Source organism: Rhipicephalus microplus, chromosome 2, assembly GCF_043290135.1.
Source record: "Rhipicephalus microplus isolate Deutch F79 chromosome 2, USDA_Rmic, whole genome shotgun sequence".
NCBI lineage: Eukaryota > Metazoa > Arthropoda > Arachnida > Ixodida > Ixodidae > Rhipicephalus > Rhipicephalus microplus.
The window spans coordinates 197802525-197822116 of NC_134701.1; the positions used below are offsets into that span (position 1 = coordinate 197802525).

At 48.2% G+C, this 19592-nt stretch overlaps 1 protein-coding gene and 1 long non-coding RNA gene across 2 annotated transcripts in view; both read right to left on the reverse strand.

Annotated features, from left to right (window-relative positions):
* Positions 1-5943: 5943 nt before the first annotated feature.
* LOC119170508 (uncharacterized) overlaps positions 5944-19592 on the reverse strand; it is a 39143-nt gene continuing 25494 nt past the window's right edge. The window contains exon 6 of the mRNA XM_075887220.1: positions 5944-6184. Within this exon, the coding sequence (XP_075743335.1) occupies positions 5987-6184 (198 nt within the window). The 3' untranslated portion in view covers positions 5944-5986. The remainder of the gene's footprint in view (positions 6185-19592) is intronic.
* Positions 11927-16455, reverse strand: LOC142796480 (uncharacterized). Its single transcript, XR_012893867.1, has 2 exons — positions 16369-16455; positions 11927-12107 (listed from the first exon to the last, which is right to left on the reverse strand). It is a non-coding gene; the product is annotated as an uncharacterized LOC142796480 (long non-coding RNA).

Here is a 19592-nt window from a genome sequence, read left to right on the forward strand (position 1 = left end):
CCACCGGTACGTGTCTTCGTGGTTCATCGGCAGTGCGGGCTTCTCCATCCAGGAACGCCGTTCACGCTTCTTTGACGATGGAGTCAACAACCCGGCCGCCACTTCAGCTGCCCATCGGACCATCAATGGACGGTGTCCATGCCTCCTCTGTGGTACCAGGGCATCACTCAATAGACACTATGCTACCACTTCGCGGCCGTAATACGCACGTGCTCCTGTCCTTTGGGAATGCTGTTCAAGCTTCCCATGGCCTGCATTCCTTGTCTGGTACTCTTCCAACACATAAGCCACCAAGAAACGCTGTTTATGCTTCCTTGGACGTGCGTGTCACCATCGTGAGTACTACTAGAACCACGTACTTCACGTACGCGAACCAAAGCGGTTCAGAAGCCTCCTGCGACAGTGCCGTGAAGCTGCGGCGTACCGTCGCACTGCTCCGCGCCGAGGCTAACAAACTGACAGCGTTGATCACCGAGCGAGCTCCTATAATGTTGCCAGCATTGTGTGACATTAACGTATTGTTGGATGTAGCTGCTTCATACGACCTTGAGGCAAGCACACCGGAGCAACGCAGGCAGCTCCGGTCTTCTCTGATCAAGCTCTCACACCAGCTCGACTGCTTTGCGTCAATGATCTCTGCGTTGCCACCTGCCACCTCGCAATCACCAGCCGTCTGCGAACTACCGGAATTCCACGGGGTCCGGAACGACGCCGACAGCTGGGTGGCAACCGTCAACGCGATAGCAATGCGCGAGGCCTGGACAGAAAATCGAAAATTGACCGTGGCTGTAGACCGTCTTCGGGAAGGTGCAGCGGCGTGGAACCAGTATGAAGGTTGGAAGCAGCAGTCATGGGCGGAGTGGAGCTTCAACCTCATAGCTGCTTTCGGTCCAATTCCCTGTGCCACCTGTCCATGTAACTCGACCTTCTCTCAAGACGGAACTCGGGAAAAGCCCGACCTAGAGGATGCAATTAGAGCCCCTACCATCCTATCATCTCTCGGTGACCAAGATGTAGGGAACAATCACGATCGCGTAACTCTGCATTGCACAGGCATTTCTGCTGTCATGGAGCAGCGGCCCGATGGTTCACCTGTGTCCGGTAGGTCTCTCACGGCAAGTTTTGCAAAACTCCCTGCGACAGGCCCCAACGAACGCCATCCGGAGTCGTCAGACCATTCGGTAGACGCTGAGGCGCCAGCCTCCATCTTACTGGACATTCTACCGCGTCATCAAACGCACGTGCCTGCGGATTTCACCATGATCATCCTTGACCAGACGAAAGCGGGTCTGCACGCTTTACATGATTCAGTAACGGAACATGAAAGCAATTCCACCTTGTAAAAAGACGCCTCTCGAGAAATGAAGTATATCGAGAAGTTTCCTGCTGCTTACCCTGACCAAAGTGACCACAGTCCTCCTCTGCAGGTCGTGAACTTTGCATCGGTATTAAACCCGGGAATATCACCACCAGACCTTCCTCAGGAGACACTGACCTCTCGCTAGTTGTCGTTTGAGGACATGGAGGTGCTCACATCTATCGTACCAGACACAACTGAACACCACTAGACCATGATCGTCGCAAACAAAATGCACTCCTTACCGCTTCACAAAGCAGGCGTTTCCGAGGATGCGAACAAGATCAGCCGTAACCTGACAGAGTCATGTTTGCAGACGACTCATACATTCATTTTCGAAGACGCACATACGCTGAGCCGCGCAGACACTTGGCTCCCAAGGGATGTTTCCTTTGAGAAAATCCAGACACCTAGCCAGTCTGAGGCCACTGCGATTGAGAACTTGTCGAGGACCAGCCCTCGTGCTGTTCCCTCCCAGCACACCAAGTCTGCCCGCGACAGTTCGCCAGAAGCCACCAGCTGGACAACTTCAGAGAGTTCTGCTGTGGTATTAATGCCCAACCATGAGCTGCGTTGCAACTCATTTCGAGAAGTAGCACAAACGTCCACACGGCTGCCCCACAGATCGTCCCACTGCAGTTCAGTCCACCAACGGCGGTGGGACAAACACCAGCATTTCCAGGTTACTCTGCGACCTTGCAGGAACGGTCAGGGCCATCCGCCTGAGCGGTATTCCACGAGTTGTCAGGAAACGTTGTACCATGGACGAGTTCAACCGCAGCGACAAAGCCATTTCCGCCCACCTGAGTACACACTGACGAGCAGAGGCGCACCGTGGCGTTGACCAACCGGCTCGAGGCAGCCAGTGTCGTCCACCAGAGACGCTTTCCCCAGACCGTCACTTCATGTTGCATTGTGGTTCGGGACGACCACCACGATGCAGCCAAGCCCACCCAGCAGAAACTTTGCCGCCAGCTCCACGCGCGCGCAGTCATGGCCAAGTGTCAAGCCGAAGAAAGACGCTGGGGCTCGGGCGCGTGGGCAGCTAAAGGAAGGTAGAGAAAGAAGAAGACAGAATAAGAACAGCTAGCCCTGGATCGGGTGTTCTCTTGTTCTCTGTCTAGTACATTACAATATATATATATATATATATATATATATATATATATATATATATATATATATATATATATATATATATATATATACATATATATATATATATATATATATATATATATATATATATATATATATATATATATATATATATACATATATATATATATATACATATATATATACATATATATATATATATATATATATATATATATATATATATATATATATATATATATATATATATATATATATATATATATATATATATATATATTTATTTATTTATTTATATGTATTGAATGAACTTGGAGATAGCACATTTGAAAAGGAAATTGTATTTACTAACGTTTCGGCCGTGGCACGGCCTTCGTCAGAGTAAGTAGGTATGATAGAATGCAGCCGCTTTTATAGGCTCACGTGATGAACTCTCGGTACAGCAGCTAGGACAATCAAAGTGAAAAAAATGGTAATCTGTCAGAACCTTGTGTTGACATGACTGACATGCGACGGGTGCATGAATATACATGTTTCAAATTTCCTTGCGCATCGACACGTTGGGCACAGTATGGTTGGCAGGACATGTAAAAGAGCTCTGAAGTAAAAAAACCATGGTTGACTAATATACATTTTAATATACACTGAAATATTTTACTAATCTAAGATGTCGTGTTGTTATAGTGTGAGGCAGGTGAGCTTTCCTACGTTTTCATTGATACCTGAACAAATGGTGTTAAATTTGTGGATCAAGAAGGATTCCCTCACTGCCCTATCGTGATTTGTCTTGAAACCGGACTGAATAATAGTGGCCCTAATTTTGTCGAAACCATGGCCAGGCATACTGACGTGCTTCGAGAGCGGTAGATTAGGGAGGCTTACGGCATGTGCACGGTGATTATTAAAACGAATTCTGAAACTTCTCTCTGTTTGACCTATGTACTGAGCTCCGCATGTTGAACACTCGTGAAGATAGATGACGTTGATACTATCACGCGTGTAGTTCCCATTTATCTTTAAAGAAAAACTGGACGATGTACTTAAAACTGTTTTAGATGTCGTCATGTGCGCGCACACTTTGCAACGTGGTTTGTTGCAGGGATGACAGCCTTCATGATGTGAACACGTGGTTTTAGATGAGGTTAGTAAATCACGAAGGTTCCGCGACCGCCGGTAGACCACGCGTGGTTGTTCTGTAAAGATTCCTTTGAGCCGCTCGCTCTCTATTAAAATGTTGAAATGTTTCTTCAAGATATGGTTCACATTTGGAGCTGAGGCCGCATGTGCCAAAATTAGTTCGCGAACAATCTTTGGGTATTTTGTTAGTACTCAGCAGGTCTGAACGGTCAAGCTCTTCTGCACGTTTGATGGCGTCTGTGATTATGCGGGCCGGATAGCTCCATTTTTCGAGCGCGCTCCGAAGTTGTTCGCAGTGGCGGGAAAATTCGCTGCTATCAGAGCATATTCTTTTAAAACGGACTGCTTGGCTGTAGGGAATACTAGTTTTATTGTGTTTCACGTGACTACAACTAAAGTGAAGATATTGCTGCCTATCCGTGGGTTTCCTGTAAAGATTAGTTATCAGCTTCCTGTTATGTAGAGTGACCATGACATCAAGGAAGCTTATGTTCACAGGTGAACATAAGCTTCATAACACAGGTAACATCAGCACAGGTGAACATAAGCATAAGGTGAACATAAAATTCATGAACCCGTCGCATGTCAGTCATGTCAACACAAGGTTCTGACAGATTACCATTTTTTTACTTTGATTGTCCTAGCTGCTGTACCGAGAGTTGATCACGTGAGCCTGTAAAAGCGGCTGCATTGTATCATACCTACTTACTCTGACGAAGGCCGTGCCACGGCCGAAACGTTAGTAAATACAATTTCCTTTTCAAATGTGCTATCTCCAAGTTCATTCAATATAGAAAATACCCGGACCTGTCGTGCCTTCCCTTAAATTTCTTCTATATATATATATATATATATATATATATATATATATATGTATATATATATATATATATATATATATATATATATATATATATATATATATATATATATATATATATATATATATATATATATATATATATATATATATATATATATATATATATATATATATATATATATATATATATATATATATATTATATATATATATATAGAAGAAATTTCTATATATATAGAAACTCTCTCTCTCTCTCTATATATATATATATATATATATATATAGAGAGAGAGAGAGAGATATTAGCAGAAGTAAATGAGGAAGAAGTGAGATTGGAACAAACATGGTGAATGGTCACGTCTCCCAGTCATAGCGTCACACAAGTCGACACGCACCAGCTACAATACCAACCTTCCCTTAGTGGTATGCTTGCTGGGTGGTTTGTCGTAGTGATGCTCCCACAGTTGCTCAGCAGATAGCAGTTGAACTATCGGGCTTCGTGATAGTGCATCAGCTTCAATGCCCTTTTTGTGCTCGATGTACGTCGTACATGGAGAGTTTCAAGGACCAACGGAAAAGTCGGCCTCAGGGATTCTCCATGCTTTTAAGCCATTGCAACGCTCCATGGTCTATGATCACAGGGATAGGTTTCGGTGTAGCTAACAACACCATTTATCAACCACGTTCGTAATCGCAAAGCACTCCAGTTCTGTGATTGCGTAATAAATTTCATGTTTATTAGCTTGCGTGAATGGTATGCAATAGGATGTTCTTTACCTATCATCAGCCTGCTTCAGGACGGCGCTGATACCACTGTTGGATGCATCGCAGTATAGCACACAAGGCTTAGAGGCATCGTAAATATTAAGGATGGGCTCCTCTGTCATGCATTTCTTGAAATGAGTGAAAGCCAGCTCACACTCCAAATCCCAGTTTCAAGTGGCGTCCTTGCCCTCCTGAAGCCTTCGAAAGTTTACAGAACCCCACTGGGTCATGGAACCAATGGTGCATTTTGGCATTTGTGACTTTCTAACCTCTATTTGTTCATTTTTCTTGTTCGCAATCCATGCCTTTTTTCAGCGGGAGGGTGAATCATTTGACGTATAAAGCCATGGTAGGAGAAGTCAAGGAGGAAGAAGTGAGAATTGAATAAACATGGTGTATGAGCCAGGACACGTCTCCTAGGCATCATATATATATATATATATATATATATATATATATATATATATATATATATATATATATATATATATATATATATATATATATATATATCAAAACAGGAAGTTTGTCATGCGTCATTATATGTGATTTTTCCTAAACCTCTGTAATTAACAGCCGATGAAGAACGCGCAACGAAACATTCTAAAGGAAGCGCGCTGTATAGTTACTATTTAGTATTAGCACGTTCATTGCGGCGCTATGAGTCAGTCATTAGCTCTGACACGGCAAAATCTACTAGATTGAGTTTGTGTGCTAATAAATACGGAAACGCAGTTGTAGCTATTTTATTGCCCCGGTAAATTTTATTACCCTGAGCATTTGTGCTACAAACAGATGGTCTCCACATAGCTCCCAGTTACGTTATACTGGAGCTTTTCTCCTCTTTTCAATAGCTTCACCTTATCGTCCCTGTCCTTGAGGTGTTTAACGGACACATTGTAGTAGTTCCCGCGACGTCGTCGTCTGCTGTGATATGCGAAGCTTCCATCCATGGTCACAGTGACAATGAAATCGCATCCCCTCTGTGAAAGAAGCAGACAATAATCTACACAAGTCTATAAACCACCCGAACGTTTACTGACAATATAAGTTCTTGCTCTCCAGAGTTGCGCGATAGACCACAGCTCAACTGCTATACCAATAATTAAATAAACAAAGACGAACAGCGCCTTGTTCATTCTCCTTTCTTTACACTGGACTTAATAGTTTAGCTGTGGCTCATCATGCATGATTACCTTACCCAAATCTTTATACTACTAACATATAACGGTACATTTCACCCATTAACATATAACGTTGTATAACGGTACATTTCACCTGAATACGCCATTCTCATGATGCAGGCACTGTGAGAACAGATAATGCTTCACGGCGAAGGTATACAAGTCTTAACCTCGCAGAAAAACCCGCTCAACAAGTTTTGTTTCTCTCGGACTGTAAATCGGCAATACACCTTTCTGGAGGGACTCCCACAAGCAAGTTCCGTCATCAATTGCTAGCATCACTGAAAGACACTACCAAATAAGGCATCAATACGAAGTTCAAATAGATACCTTCACAAGTAGGTGTCAGCGGCATCGAAAGAGCAGATGTTCTGGCTAACGAAGCATTTCAAAACGGCCGACATTCAGAGCTCCTGTGAACCAACAACTACCTAAACAAACAAATTGATGTCATTTTCGTTTTCTATATGGGATTCGCCCCGTCAAACTTGCGTCACAAGATGCCTTAGTCGTGCCGAGTAACTCAACAGAATAAGAACAAGATCGGCATACACTCCTGCATTGCGATATAAAAACAAGGACAATTCATCTCTCTTGACCACTGAGTTCAATGAAGCAGCGGATATTTAACTCTTGTCGTGCAAGTGCTTTTGCTGCGAAAGAAAGACATTAATTGACAGTATGATGAAAGGAAGGTTTCTACACGGACGGTGCGAAGACATTGCATTTCGGGCAGGTGCACGACTGATGCGAGAATAGGCGGCTAAAATACTTCTACAATTTCTACGAGAGACAGGACTAAGCGATATATGGTGCGCCAAATTAAATGGAAAGAGTAGCTCAGGTGGAGCAATTACTAGCCATGTCTGCCAGGATAACCCTGCCTGGGGCATCATCATCACAACCACCACAATAGATATGGTAAGCAAGCATGAAATTTTAACCATATCGTTAAAAGTGTAACGTCATCGTTACTCTTAACAACAGGCTTGGCAGTGTCTCATGGTATTTACTGACTGTGTAAGGACACAAGAGTGGTAGTGGCAAATGCTGCCCTATGAGTCATTACTTCACCTATTACCGGCTGCCCAGATGAACCAGATGTGGCTTGGCCTAGCATTTCCAAAGCGTGAGTAGCCTGACTCACACTAGGTTGGACATTTAGGACACAGAAAAGTTCATCGTACAATCATGCTACAGTGGACCAAAACTGGCAATATTGTTACGTGAGTAATGAGCCATTTCCACTGCCGACAATTCTCAAAATATATCTTCAAGAGCGGTTGCAGTGCTGGGCGGTGCAACTTCGAGCTTGATCAGCCAGCGACTTTCATTTTCTTCGTCTGGCACATGCCCGCGTCGACATATGCGTTCCGGCAACCTAAATGCAGCATAACGCCTGTCGGCAAAGGCGGCGTCTTGGCGCATCTAGACGTCAACGTCATTGGACGAGTGGTCCTGCTTCAGGCATGCAACGTGCACGATGACGCTGGCCTGAGGGGTGGATGAAGACGACGCGGAAGCAGGAGCGATTAAGTGACGGGAGTCACCGCACGAAGCACTCTTTATGGCCCTGTGTACTGAGAGAGCACTTTGTCAGACAAGCCAACGTGCCTGGTCGGAGACCACAGTAGGACAAACGAATTGGGCGCAAAGTGCACGCCGTGCTGTCGTTGATCATACCGGCGCCGTTGGTGTTCTTGGGAGGTCATAAGGTGAGCACGAGTGGCTTCTTGTGTGTGGGCAGCCCGGCTGATGGCGTCCAGGGCATATTCAGTGGTCGGAGCTGCTGGCAACAGAATGACTGTATCTAGGGGCAATGTGAGTTCGTGGCCGAACAACAGAAAAAAAATTGAACTAACCAGCCATGTCATGACGCGAAGAATTGTACGCAAATTTCACGTATGGTAGAGTGAGGTCCCAGTCGAAGTGGTCTGAGGAAACGTACTTTGGAAGTATGTCGTTTAGAGTTCGGTTCAGACGCTCCGTGAGGCCATTTGTTTGCGGATGGCACGACGTAGTGAGCTTGTGGCGCGTTTCACATGAGCGCAGGATGTTCGCTCTGATTCTCGATGAACTGTGTGGCCTCGGTCTGTGAGCAGCCAGCATGGAGCACTGTGTTACAAGATCACGTCATGCAGAAGAAAATGCGACGTTGGTGGCGCAACTTGGAAGAACGCGTGTGGTGGCGTAGCGTGTGGCGTAGTCTGTAGCCACGCCTATCCATTAGTTTACAGTAGAAGACAGGAGAAAAGGGCCGAGTAAGTCCAAGCCGGCGCGAAAGAAAGGTTCAGAAGAAATGTCGAGTGGTTGAAGGCACCCAGCCGGAAGCGCCGACGGTGTTTTGCGGCGCTGATATTCCTCACATGCCGCCACGTATCTTTTGACGGAGCATGCGAGACCTGTCCAATAGAAGCGACGGCGAATCCAGTCATATGTGCGGGATACACCGAGGTTACCGGCAGTTGGAACGTCGTGAAGTTCGTGGAGTACAGCCGAAAGGAGGTGTTTTGGTACAGCAAGCAGCAGAGATGGGCCGTCTGGATGGAAGTTATGGGGCTATAATGTACCGTTCTGAAGTACGAACCAGCGATGGGATCGGGTCGATGGAGATGATTCGAGAAGCTCGATGATTACCCGTAAGGCTGCACCACGGCGTTGCTTGTTGGATATGTGGGTCAGTTGGGAAAAGAAGCCCGCGCAGGTGTAATTGTCACTGACGGCGGCCGATTCGCCAACCGGATAGCGAGAGAGGCATTCGGCGTCATGATTCAGGTGTCCACACTTGTATGTGACGACAAAGGTGTATTCTTGCAGTCGCAGAGCCCAACGACTAAGTCGGCCTGTGAATGCATTAAGGATGAAAGCCAGCAGAGAGCGTGGGGGTCCTGACGACGGAGAATTGAGTGCCATATAAATATGGACGGAACTACTAGACCACCCAGACAAGAGCAAGGCATTCTCGCTCCGTGCTTGAATAGATGTGTTCCACAAGTGAAAGGAGGCGGCTTGCGTAGGCAATAACGTGGTCGTCTCCCTGGTGGCGTTGGGCAAACACGGCTCCAATACCGTGACCACTGTCATCAGTTTGGACCTCAGTCTGGGCGGATGGGTCAAAGTAGGCCAGGATGTCAGGCATCGTCAAAAGTGTGATGAGGCGAAAAAATTCGGCAGCTTGAGTGGGCCCCCCCGAAAATGGGACACCTTTCTTCAGAAGATCAGTAAGTGATCGAGCGATTGCCGCCAAGTCACGAACCACCTGAAGTAGGAACAGAGTCCCACAAAGCTCCTCACATGATTGATTGATATCTGGGGTTAAACATCCCGAAACCACTATATGATTATGAGAGACGCCGTATTGGAGGGTTCCGGAAATGTCGACCTCCTGGTGTTCTTTAACGTGCACCCGAATCTGAGTTCATGGGCCTACAACGTTTTCGCCTCCATCAGAAATGCAGCCGCCACAGCCAGGATTCGATCCCGCGACCTGCGGGTCAGCAACCGAGTACCTTAGCCACTAGACCACCGCGGCCGGGCAAAGCTCCTCACATCTTTGGCGGACTTGGGTACGGGGAAGCTCGTGATGGTACGAATTTTCTCAGGGTCCGGCCCCACACAAGAAGCATCGATAAGATTGCTCAACACTGATCTGTCGGCGGCCGAAGTGACGCTTCGAGGAGTTCAAATGTAGGCCAGCATTGTTGAAGACATCGAGGATTGCTGACAGACGCTCAAGGTGGGTCTCAAATGTAGGTGAAAATACAAGGACGTCGTCTAGGCAACACAGGCACGTTGATCATTTGAGCCCGTGTAGTCAGAGTACATCATATGTTCTAACGTGGCTGAAGCGTTGCATAGACCGAAGGAAATAACCTTGAATTGATACAGGCCATCGGGAGTGATGAAGGTGGTCTTTTCTTGGATCTTCTCACCCACGGTAATCTTCCAATAACCAGAGCGAAGGTCGATCGATGAACAGTAGCGTGCACTATGAAGACAATCGGGAGCGTCATCAATACGGGCCAAAGGAAACACGTCCTTTTTTGTAATTTGATTTATATGCCGGTAGTTGATGTAGAAACGCCATGTGTTGTCCTTCTTTTTAACCAGGATGACGGGTGACGCCTATGGGCTCGATGAGGGCTGGATAATGGTTTTAGTTAACATCTTGTTCAGTTCGGCTTTAATAATTTGGCGCTCCGATGCGGACACGCGATGCGGACGAGGGTGAATGGAAGCAGCATCAACTGTGTTGATGTGGTGCTGGACTAGAGAATTTTGGCCCGGAGGTCGATCGTCAAGGTCGAAGATGTGGTAGGGAGCTAAATAGCGGATGAGGGCGGCTGGTTGCGCTGGGGGAGGTCGGGAGCGATCATGAGACGTATTGACGTGTCGAAGTGTGTGGCATCGGGCGGGTGACACGCAAGATTGTAACATACGTCAGCTGCAAAAGTGATGATGAGGTGATCGGCTAAGGACCGCAACGTGGCGATTAAGATACCTCCAGGGATGATTTGCTTCGTGAAGCCGAAATTTATAACAGGTTGATGTATCCGTTGGGCGGCTATAGTTACGACGCAGTGACGGACGGTGACGTCACGTGCCAGTAGGACATCAGGAATCGGCGCGACATCGTAATAGCCCATCCAACACGGGTGAGGTTACAGAGTTCTGAGGACCACCAAACGGTGTATGATGTGTATAAATGGCAAGCCATTAGCACGCTTGACAACGTACGCTTTGTGGACTAGTGGTTAGCGCCACGTAGAACGTGAAGCTGTTGATTCGATTCCTTTTAACGACGATACCTTCGACGCAAAAAGCTTGGTCTGTCCGTACATTTCCCTGTTTGTCCGCCCTTAACGGTATCCTAAACAGCAGCAAAGTGGCCAAACGATACTCTAAACGGCCGACCTCGTCCGCAGCGCCCACCAATATTGCTCAAGATTCAGCGTTCATAATCGTACAATCGTCAGTTAACAAAGAAACATTGCGCATATCCTAGGCACCATAACAAAACGTCCATATGCTGTATGTGTGCCTCTTACTAGAAAATGCATACATAAGTAATTCTAAGGACCATAGCGTTTATCACGTTGCGCTGACCATGCAACGCTTGCACGAAAAGGCAAGCGTTGCCAACGCTTTGCTAAAGCGACGCGGTGGTACCTACCCGTCACCTTGCGTTCTACACCTTATCACCTCTGAGACGGGCGCGCAGGGTGCGCGCGCTTTGTTTTCCAAGACAACTGCCAGATGGCGGTCATGTCTCACGTGTGACGTGACTTGATGCGCTCGTTCGCCTCCGCTGCACGCTGTTGCGAACGACGGACCGATCCCACCGCTGCCACCACTGTTGCGAACGACGGACCGATCCCGCCGAAGCCACCACTGTTGCGAAAGACGGCGACGCCAACACGGCCCCGAAGGCGCCACTGCTTTCAACTCCGCCGGGAAGGTCACCAGCCGTTTGGTAGCGTACGTTTATCAGCTCGCGACTGCTTCTGCGCAGAGCTGATAAGACGAGCGGACGAGACGACGGTGAGTTAAACAAGGTTTATGTACAGCATATATACAGAGGCGTTACAATTTCGGCACTGGGGCCGACAGAGACTCGAAGAGCCGAGCTCTCCTCTCTAATACATAGGTCAACTTTTCGCCTAAGACCGCCGACTCACACACATGTCGGCTCTCCGACATGGGGACTCCTCTCTCGTAGGACCTCCGATCGCGACACGCCGCAGGGCTTTTTTTATATGCACCGGGCTCAACCAAAATGTCCAATCAGAAGCGCCGCTGGTTGTCAGGGCAGACTCCTCCAATGGGGTTGCCGCGCCATGCGTCAGACCACCAGACACGAGGACGCCGGCTCGCTGTCACGTGCGCCGCTGACTCAATGCACGTGGGCCATGAGAGGCGCCGCGCGTGTTCACGCCGTTGAGATGTTCGCGTCAGGCGGACTGCGGGCTGGCCTTGACCCAGATTGCCTTTTTCAGAGGCACGGACGTTTGACGAGGACTCGCTGGCATAACAGCACCCCCGCCGCCAGACAATGCACCGGAAAGACGAGCTGCTTCCACGGGGCTCGGATGTCAGGTGCGCTCGTTCGCCAGGTCCCTCCAGGTTCGCCTCCAGGGCCATGGGGAGAATACAGCTCCAGACTGTTCCGGGAACACATCCCATTTTTGACGACGGATCCCAGCTCCACTGGCTTGTCGCCACAACTTGTCGACCAGCTTCACTCGTCTCTTCTGACCACCTTCGGTTTCAGCACTTGTCGATGGTTCTGCAACTTGCTAAGAACGGTTCGACAACAAACAACACACGACACAAGCAAGTGCCCTCGGTCTCCCGACAGAACACCAGACAAAGTGTAGTACAACATATACCTATCTACGTGTCTATCGGAATTTTGTTCCCTCTACATCAAGAGGCACATGTGGGACACAAGACTCTTAAAATAACAACTCAATTTTTTTCCCACGTACAACAACGTAACGAATTAGAATACCACAAAGTTGGCCCCTTGAGATCACTCTAAACGAGAGCGCTCAGCCCAGGTCGTGATGAGGCCAAAATTTTGCCCCGAATCGCCAGCCAGAAACCGAAAGGTTGAGAAGGTACTAGCTAGAACGCACTGCTCAATGCACCTGCATTAGCGTTCACCTTTCCTTTATTTTATTTTTTTTATTTCTTTGATAGCGAACGTCAAAGTTGCGCTGTGGAGCAACATGCTCCACCACCTCAGTAACCGGCCACTTTTAGGCGACGATACCTATGCGGCACCAAGAGCGGCTCACACTTGCGACGTTGCACAGGGAAACAACGACACGGCTTGCTACGGATTGACTCCTCAGCGCTTAGCTCGATATCGTGTTCGATCACCCTCGTGTTTCCGGGACGGTCTGAAAACACGTCTCCAAACTCGGAACCAATCTTTCTCAGGTCCTCTTTCTCGGGTCCTCCTTCACTTAAGCTAGGCTCTAGGTTTATCTGCTCCCGGATTACTTTCGATCCCCCTTCAATTACCTCACTAGAACTCAAATTTTCTGCTTTCTCTTCCACTGAAGCATTCAACAACAGATTTACGACCGCTTGATGTTGAACGTATGGTTTCATCAAGTTGTAAATTTTGTCCGGCCGCCTTCCTAATTTCACTTCATAATTTGTATCGCCAGGCTTCGATAATACTTTGGCGGGCCCTTCCCAATCAACCTCAAGCTTGTTCTTTTTGAACGGCTGCAGCAGCATTACCTGACTATCAATTTCAAAAGCGCGCTTCTTCACCGATTTCTCGTAGTGCTCCTTCGACAGCACTTGTGCCGCGTTTTTGTGGCTTTCCACTAGCGCTTCAATCGAGAGATCCTCACGCTGCTCTCGAATGAGCGTCTCTCGATCAACTCTCGGCAGCTCGCTCCAACTTTCCGCTACAGGCGAGAGCGATGCAGCCCTCTCGCTCTGATTCAATGGCGCCACACCGTCTCCCCCAAGGCATACCGCGCCGGCCGCTTCCGCGACGGGCCGCTCCCGTGACTGCTCACATGACTCATGCGGAAAATTTTCTTTCTGGGGTTCCGTCGACCCGCCGACAAGGTCACTTGAGAGTTCACTGCATTGAACCAGATCAAGCTGCCGCGATAACTTCCGCGCTTGCGATCGCGTGAGGGCCATGCACGCAAAGTTGGGGAAGAACGATTTGCCCTGCTCTTTGAGGAGCTGCTCCGAGTTGTTGGAGAAAAGATAAGGAAAACGATCGTTCAGCGCGGCAGACACAGCCGCTTCGGTGCGAAGCTCACCGAACGGGCCTTTAATGACAACCGTGGCGATTGGTAAGCGAACACTCTGCTCCTCGGCGACCTGCCTGATCCACGCGCATTCTCCTGTGAAGTCATCCGGAGACACCAATGAAGGATGGACAACGTCCATGGTTGCCGCTGAGTCTCTAAGTGCTCGGCACGTTTTCTCATTCACCCTAATTTCTTGGAGATACGGCTCCAACAACCGCATGTTTTTTTCTGATTCTCGGATTGTTGCGAAGGCAAATTTTTCCTGACAGTTTCTCGCGATGTGTCCTTCCTTTTTGCAGTTGTAGCAGATTAGCGGCTTCCGTTTGTTTTTCGATTCAAATGCCTGTGTGGTAGAAACCTCACTCGATTTCTCCGCTTCTGTTTTCCCTTCCCCTACACTGTCCTTCGTAAGAGACGGGTCCTTGAAATTACGGTGCGGAGCGGGTTTCCGTTGATCAGGTTTCTTTGAAAAGCCCCCTTTTTCTCTCATCCTTTTCAACGCGCACTGCCCTGCTGTGCAACTTTCGGCGAGTATAATACTCCTCAGCTAGCTCTGCTGCCTTGTTTAACTTTACTTCACCAAGTCTGTCCTGCAGCCAAAGCCTGACATTATCCTCGATGCAGCGGTAGAATTGCTCCAATGCAACGCATTCCACCACTTTATCGCGGTCGTCATAAACACCTTCGCCCTTGAGCCATTCAATTAAATCGGCTTTAAGACGAAACGCGAAGTCAACGTGTGACTCATTCCCCTTTTCAGCATACCGGAACCTTTGCCTGAAAGCCTCGGGTGATAACTTATAACGTCTCAAGAGCACTTCCTTAACCTCGTCATAGCTCTCAAACGCTTCCCTCGACAAGCAAGTTATCGCGTCGGACACTTCGCCGGGAAGAAGAGCTAGCAGGTTCCGCGCCCAAAGAGACTGCTCCAAAGCATTTCGCTCACAGACGTGTTCAAACTTGACGAGATACTTCGCCATGTCCTCGCCTACTACGAACGGTGGCAGTTGATCCCGAATTCTAATACCGCTGACCTGAATCGTCGGAGAAGCTGCGCTAGGCGCCTGCGAACACTGTAGGATTGCCAATTCTATTCGTTTCATCTCGAGACGCTCCTGTCTCTCGGCCTCCTCGCGACGTTCGCGCCTTTCAGCTTCTTCACGGTCGCGAGCTTCTCGCCTTTCAGCCTCTTCACGTTCGCGAGCTTCTCGCCTTTCTTTACGTTCGCGAGCTTCTCGCCTTTCAGCCTCTTCACGTTCGCGAGCTTCTCGCCTTTCAGCCTCTTCATGTTCGCGAGCTTCTCGCCTTTCTTCACGTTCGCGAGCTTCTCGCCTTTCAGCTTCTTCACGTTCGCGAACTTCTCGCTTTTCAGCCTCCTCGCGGCGTGCTTTGATATCCACCCAGGCCTCATCGACTTCCTCAGCCGACACTCCCTCATCCTTCATGATCTCAAGGATCGCTTGCTTTCGTTTCGCACGGCCCAAAGTAATGCCGAGTTCCTCACAAATTTCGATGAGTTCCTTCACTTTAAGGTTCTCCATCGTTCACACTAGCCTCTTGCTGTTTGCCCCTGTTAAGAATCTACTTGCCGTACCCACTATAAGCCTACTAGCAAGACGCGCAAGCAATTTTGCACACTCCCGTGTTTACCCCCTCCGCATTAACTTTGGTTTCAAAGCGCTTCGACTTGGCTTGAAACGATCAAAGCTCCCTTCAATGCTTCACACAGCCCTTCTCTAAACTACTACAACCTGAGCTAGAGTAGTCTGGTGAACTGAGGGGAAAACATCAGGCACTCACCGCATCGATGTCGCTGACGCTGGTCGATCCCACCGCTGCCACCACTGTTGCGAACGACGGACCGATCCCACCGCTGCCACCACTGTTGCGAACGACGGACCGATCCCGCCGAAGCCACCACTGTTGCGAAAGACGGCGACGCCAACACGGCCCCGAAGGCGCCACTGCTTTCAACTCCGCCGGGAAGGTCACCAGCCGTTTGGTAGCGTACGTTTATCAGCTCGCGACTGCTTCTGCGCAGAGCTGATAAGACGAGCGGACGAGACGACGGTGAGTTAAACAAGGTTTATGTACAGCATATATACAGAGGCGTTACAATTTCGGCACTGGGGCCGACAGAGACTCGAAGAGCCGAGCTCTCCTCTCTAATACATAGGTCAACTTTTCGCCTAAGACTGCCGACTCACACACATGTCGGCTCTCCGACATGGGGACTCCTCTCTCGTAGGACCTCCGATCGCGACACGCCACAGGGCTTATTTTATATGCACCGGGCCCAACCAAAATGTCTAATCAGAAGCGCCGCTGGTCGTCAGGGCAGACTCCTCCAATGGGGTTGCCGCGCCATGCGTCAGACCACCAGACACGAGGACGCCGGCTCGCTGTCACGTGCGCCGCTGACTCAATGCACGTGGGCCATGAGAGGCGCCGCGCGTGTTCACGCCGTTGAGATGTTCGCGTCAGGCGGACTGCGGGCTGGCCTTGACCCAGATTGCCTTTTTCAGAGGCACGGACGTTTGACGAGGACTCGCTGGCATAACAACGCTCGAGGCACTCTAACGCAGCGCCTCCAGAATTCATCGATTTTCTCGCACAGAACATCAAATCAACTTTTTGTTCGCTCTCTCCAGGCGCAAGGCTATCGTCTTTCGAGGACATTTTCAGCGTATTGTGCAGGTACAGGGCCCATATATATTTTTTTGCAATCTGTTAGTAGATATTTTTACCGACATATCCGTGACGGAATTATGACGGCGGGGTCATGGTGGACCCCAGCATAAAGCACTTTCGTGTTAAGAGAAACGCGCGAACACCTGTATCTATGTTGTATGCCCCATAAAATTTTCTATTGGCAGCCATGCCTCATGCTCATGTCATCACCGTCCTATGTTTTTTTTTGTTTTTTGCCTTTTGTGAACCATGTAACTTCATCCGTCGTTTTTGTTCGCCTCATTCGCAAGCGTATGCAGATTTCTGGTACAGGAATACGAGGAGGGGGAGGGAAGCTCTGCACAGCGCACACCAGTGTATTAAGTTAATGTATCAAGCAGATTTTCCCCGCGCCCCTCTCCCGGGCAACCAGTGCTGGGGCAGCCACCCCTCCCCTGCCACCCCTGTACGTACGCTTATGGCCTCATTAATGTGGTTACTAACGAAAGCCCAAATCTGCTCATACCAGCGGCGTACCAACTTCTTCGCGAGTGGGGGGGGGGCAAAGTCCCCTCCCTTCATCATATATATATATATATATATATATATATATATATTGTTGTACTTTACGAAAGTACTATACAACAACCTCGGAAGAGAGCAGCTCTTCGAGATAGGTAATAGTGAAATTCAAGTTGTAAAAGACTAAGTCTACTTAGTGCAGGTAATAACTGCGGAGCCGAACCACGAGATTAGAGTAACTAGAAGAATAAGAATGGGGTGGAGCACATTTAGCAAGCAGTCTTAAATCACGACAGGTAGATTGCCACTATCCATCAAGGGGAAGGTATATAACAGCTGCATCTTGCCGGTGCTTAGCTATGGAGGAGAAACCTAGAGACTTACAAAGAGAGTTCAGCTTAAATTGAGGACGACGCAGCGAGCAATGGAAAGAAAAATGGTAAGTGTAACCTTAAGAGACAAGAGGAGAGCAGAGTGGATTAGGGAACAAACAGGGGTTAAGGATATCAGAGTTGAAATCAAGAACAGGATGTGTACATGGGCCGGGCATGTAGCGCGTAGACAGGATAACCGCTGGTCACTAAGGGTAACTAACTGCATTCCCAGAAAAGGCAAGCGGGTTAGGGGGAGACAGAAGGTTAGGTGGGCAAATGAGATTAAGTTAGCGGGTATAAATTGGCAGCAGCAAGCACAGGACCGAGTTGACTGGCGGAGCACGGGAAAGACTTTTGTCCTGCAGTGGACATAGTCAGGCTGATAATGATAATGATGGTACGAAGCGCAAGCCGTAAGAAATTAAAAGATGAATCCTCCTGTCTCTCATTTCACATTAGCAGCCACTGGCATGTACATTGAGCACTATCTGACAGGAAAAGGTTGCTACGTTATACTCCATGGCGTAACCTCCTTGGTTTTACAAAGGTTTAGCGAGCGTTTGACCGCAGTGTCATGAATACAGTGAACTAGTATATACCATGAACTCTAGGTGGTTAAAGGTGGAAATAAGACCCGAAGCGCAAGCCGTAAGAACGTGTGCGTGTGCCACCTCTCGTTTAGTCCTTGGAATGTCTGCTGGATGGCGGTGCTTCCATATGAGGAAGGTTTTCAGCTACTTGTACATGAAGAATGTCGATACAAAATGGAGGAAGCGAACCAGGAAGTTGACTGGTAAATACTTAGAAAACAGCAGGTGGCCAAACCAAAAGGAACTATCGGTTAAAAAAAAAGTGAAGGAAACGGAGACTGACATGTGGAGAATGGGCATGATTAAGAAGTCCGCACTAGAGATCTATCGAACTTTTAAGCAGGAAATTGCCATGGAAAGGATCTATGATAATACTCGGGGTAGTTCTCTACTGTTTGAGGCCAGGACGGGAGTACTGCGAACCAAGACATATCGGGCCAAATACGAAGGGGTCGACACAGTATGCAGTGCGTGTGGAGAGGAAGAAGAAACTGGCGAACACTTGATAATGTTCTGTAAAGGGCTTCACCCTATAGTTCAGGATGATGGCGCAGAGTTTTTCAAAGCGCTGGGATTTAGGGACAGCGAGGGCAAAATAGACTTTAAGCGGGTAGACTTAACTGGAAGGAGGTTATCTGATTGGTGGCTAAAGTCAAGGCACGAGTGAAAATTAAACCCTTCACTGCGAAGTACGAATCCTCAACTTCATTATTTAAAGGAAAAAAAAGATAAATGTAATGGTTAGTTCACTAAGTATCACGGCTAGGTGGCGTTAGCCGCCGCCCGATCTAAAGGGTACGGCCACATCCATCCATCCATCCATCCGAATATATGATGAAAAGATGCGAGATGGTGGTACTTAGAGTGTTGAGTAGATGGACGAACGGACACACAGACAGATGCATAGATGGACGCATGAACTGACGCAGAGCGGATGCATGGACGAACGCAGGGACGGACGCACGAACAGACGCACGCACGGAAGGGCGGATGGACGCATGGACGGACGAATGCTTCGCCCCACTCTCCATCATTCACTTCGTGAATATGCTGCCATTTTTTAACCACCTCGAGTTCATTCATGGTATATACAAGTTCATTGAATTCATGGCACTGCGGCTCAACGCTTGCTAAACCTTTCTAAAGCTAAGGAGGTTACACCCAGCGAGTATAACGTAGCAACCCTTTCTTGTCAGATAGTGCTCAATGTACATGCCAATGGCTGCTAATGGTGATCGCAGCCTGCGCGTGAACTAAAAGCCAA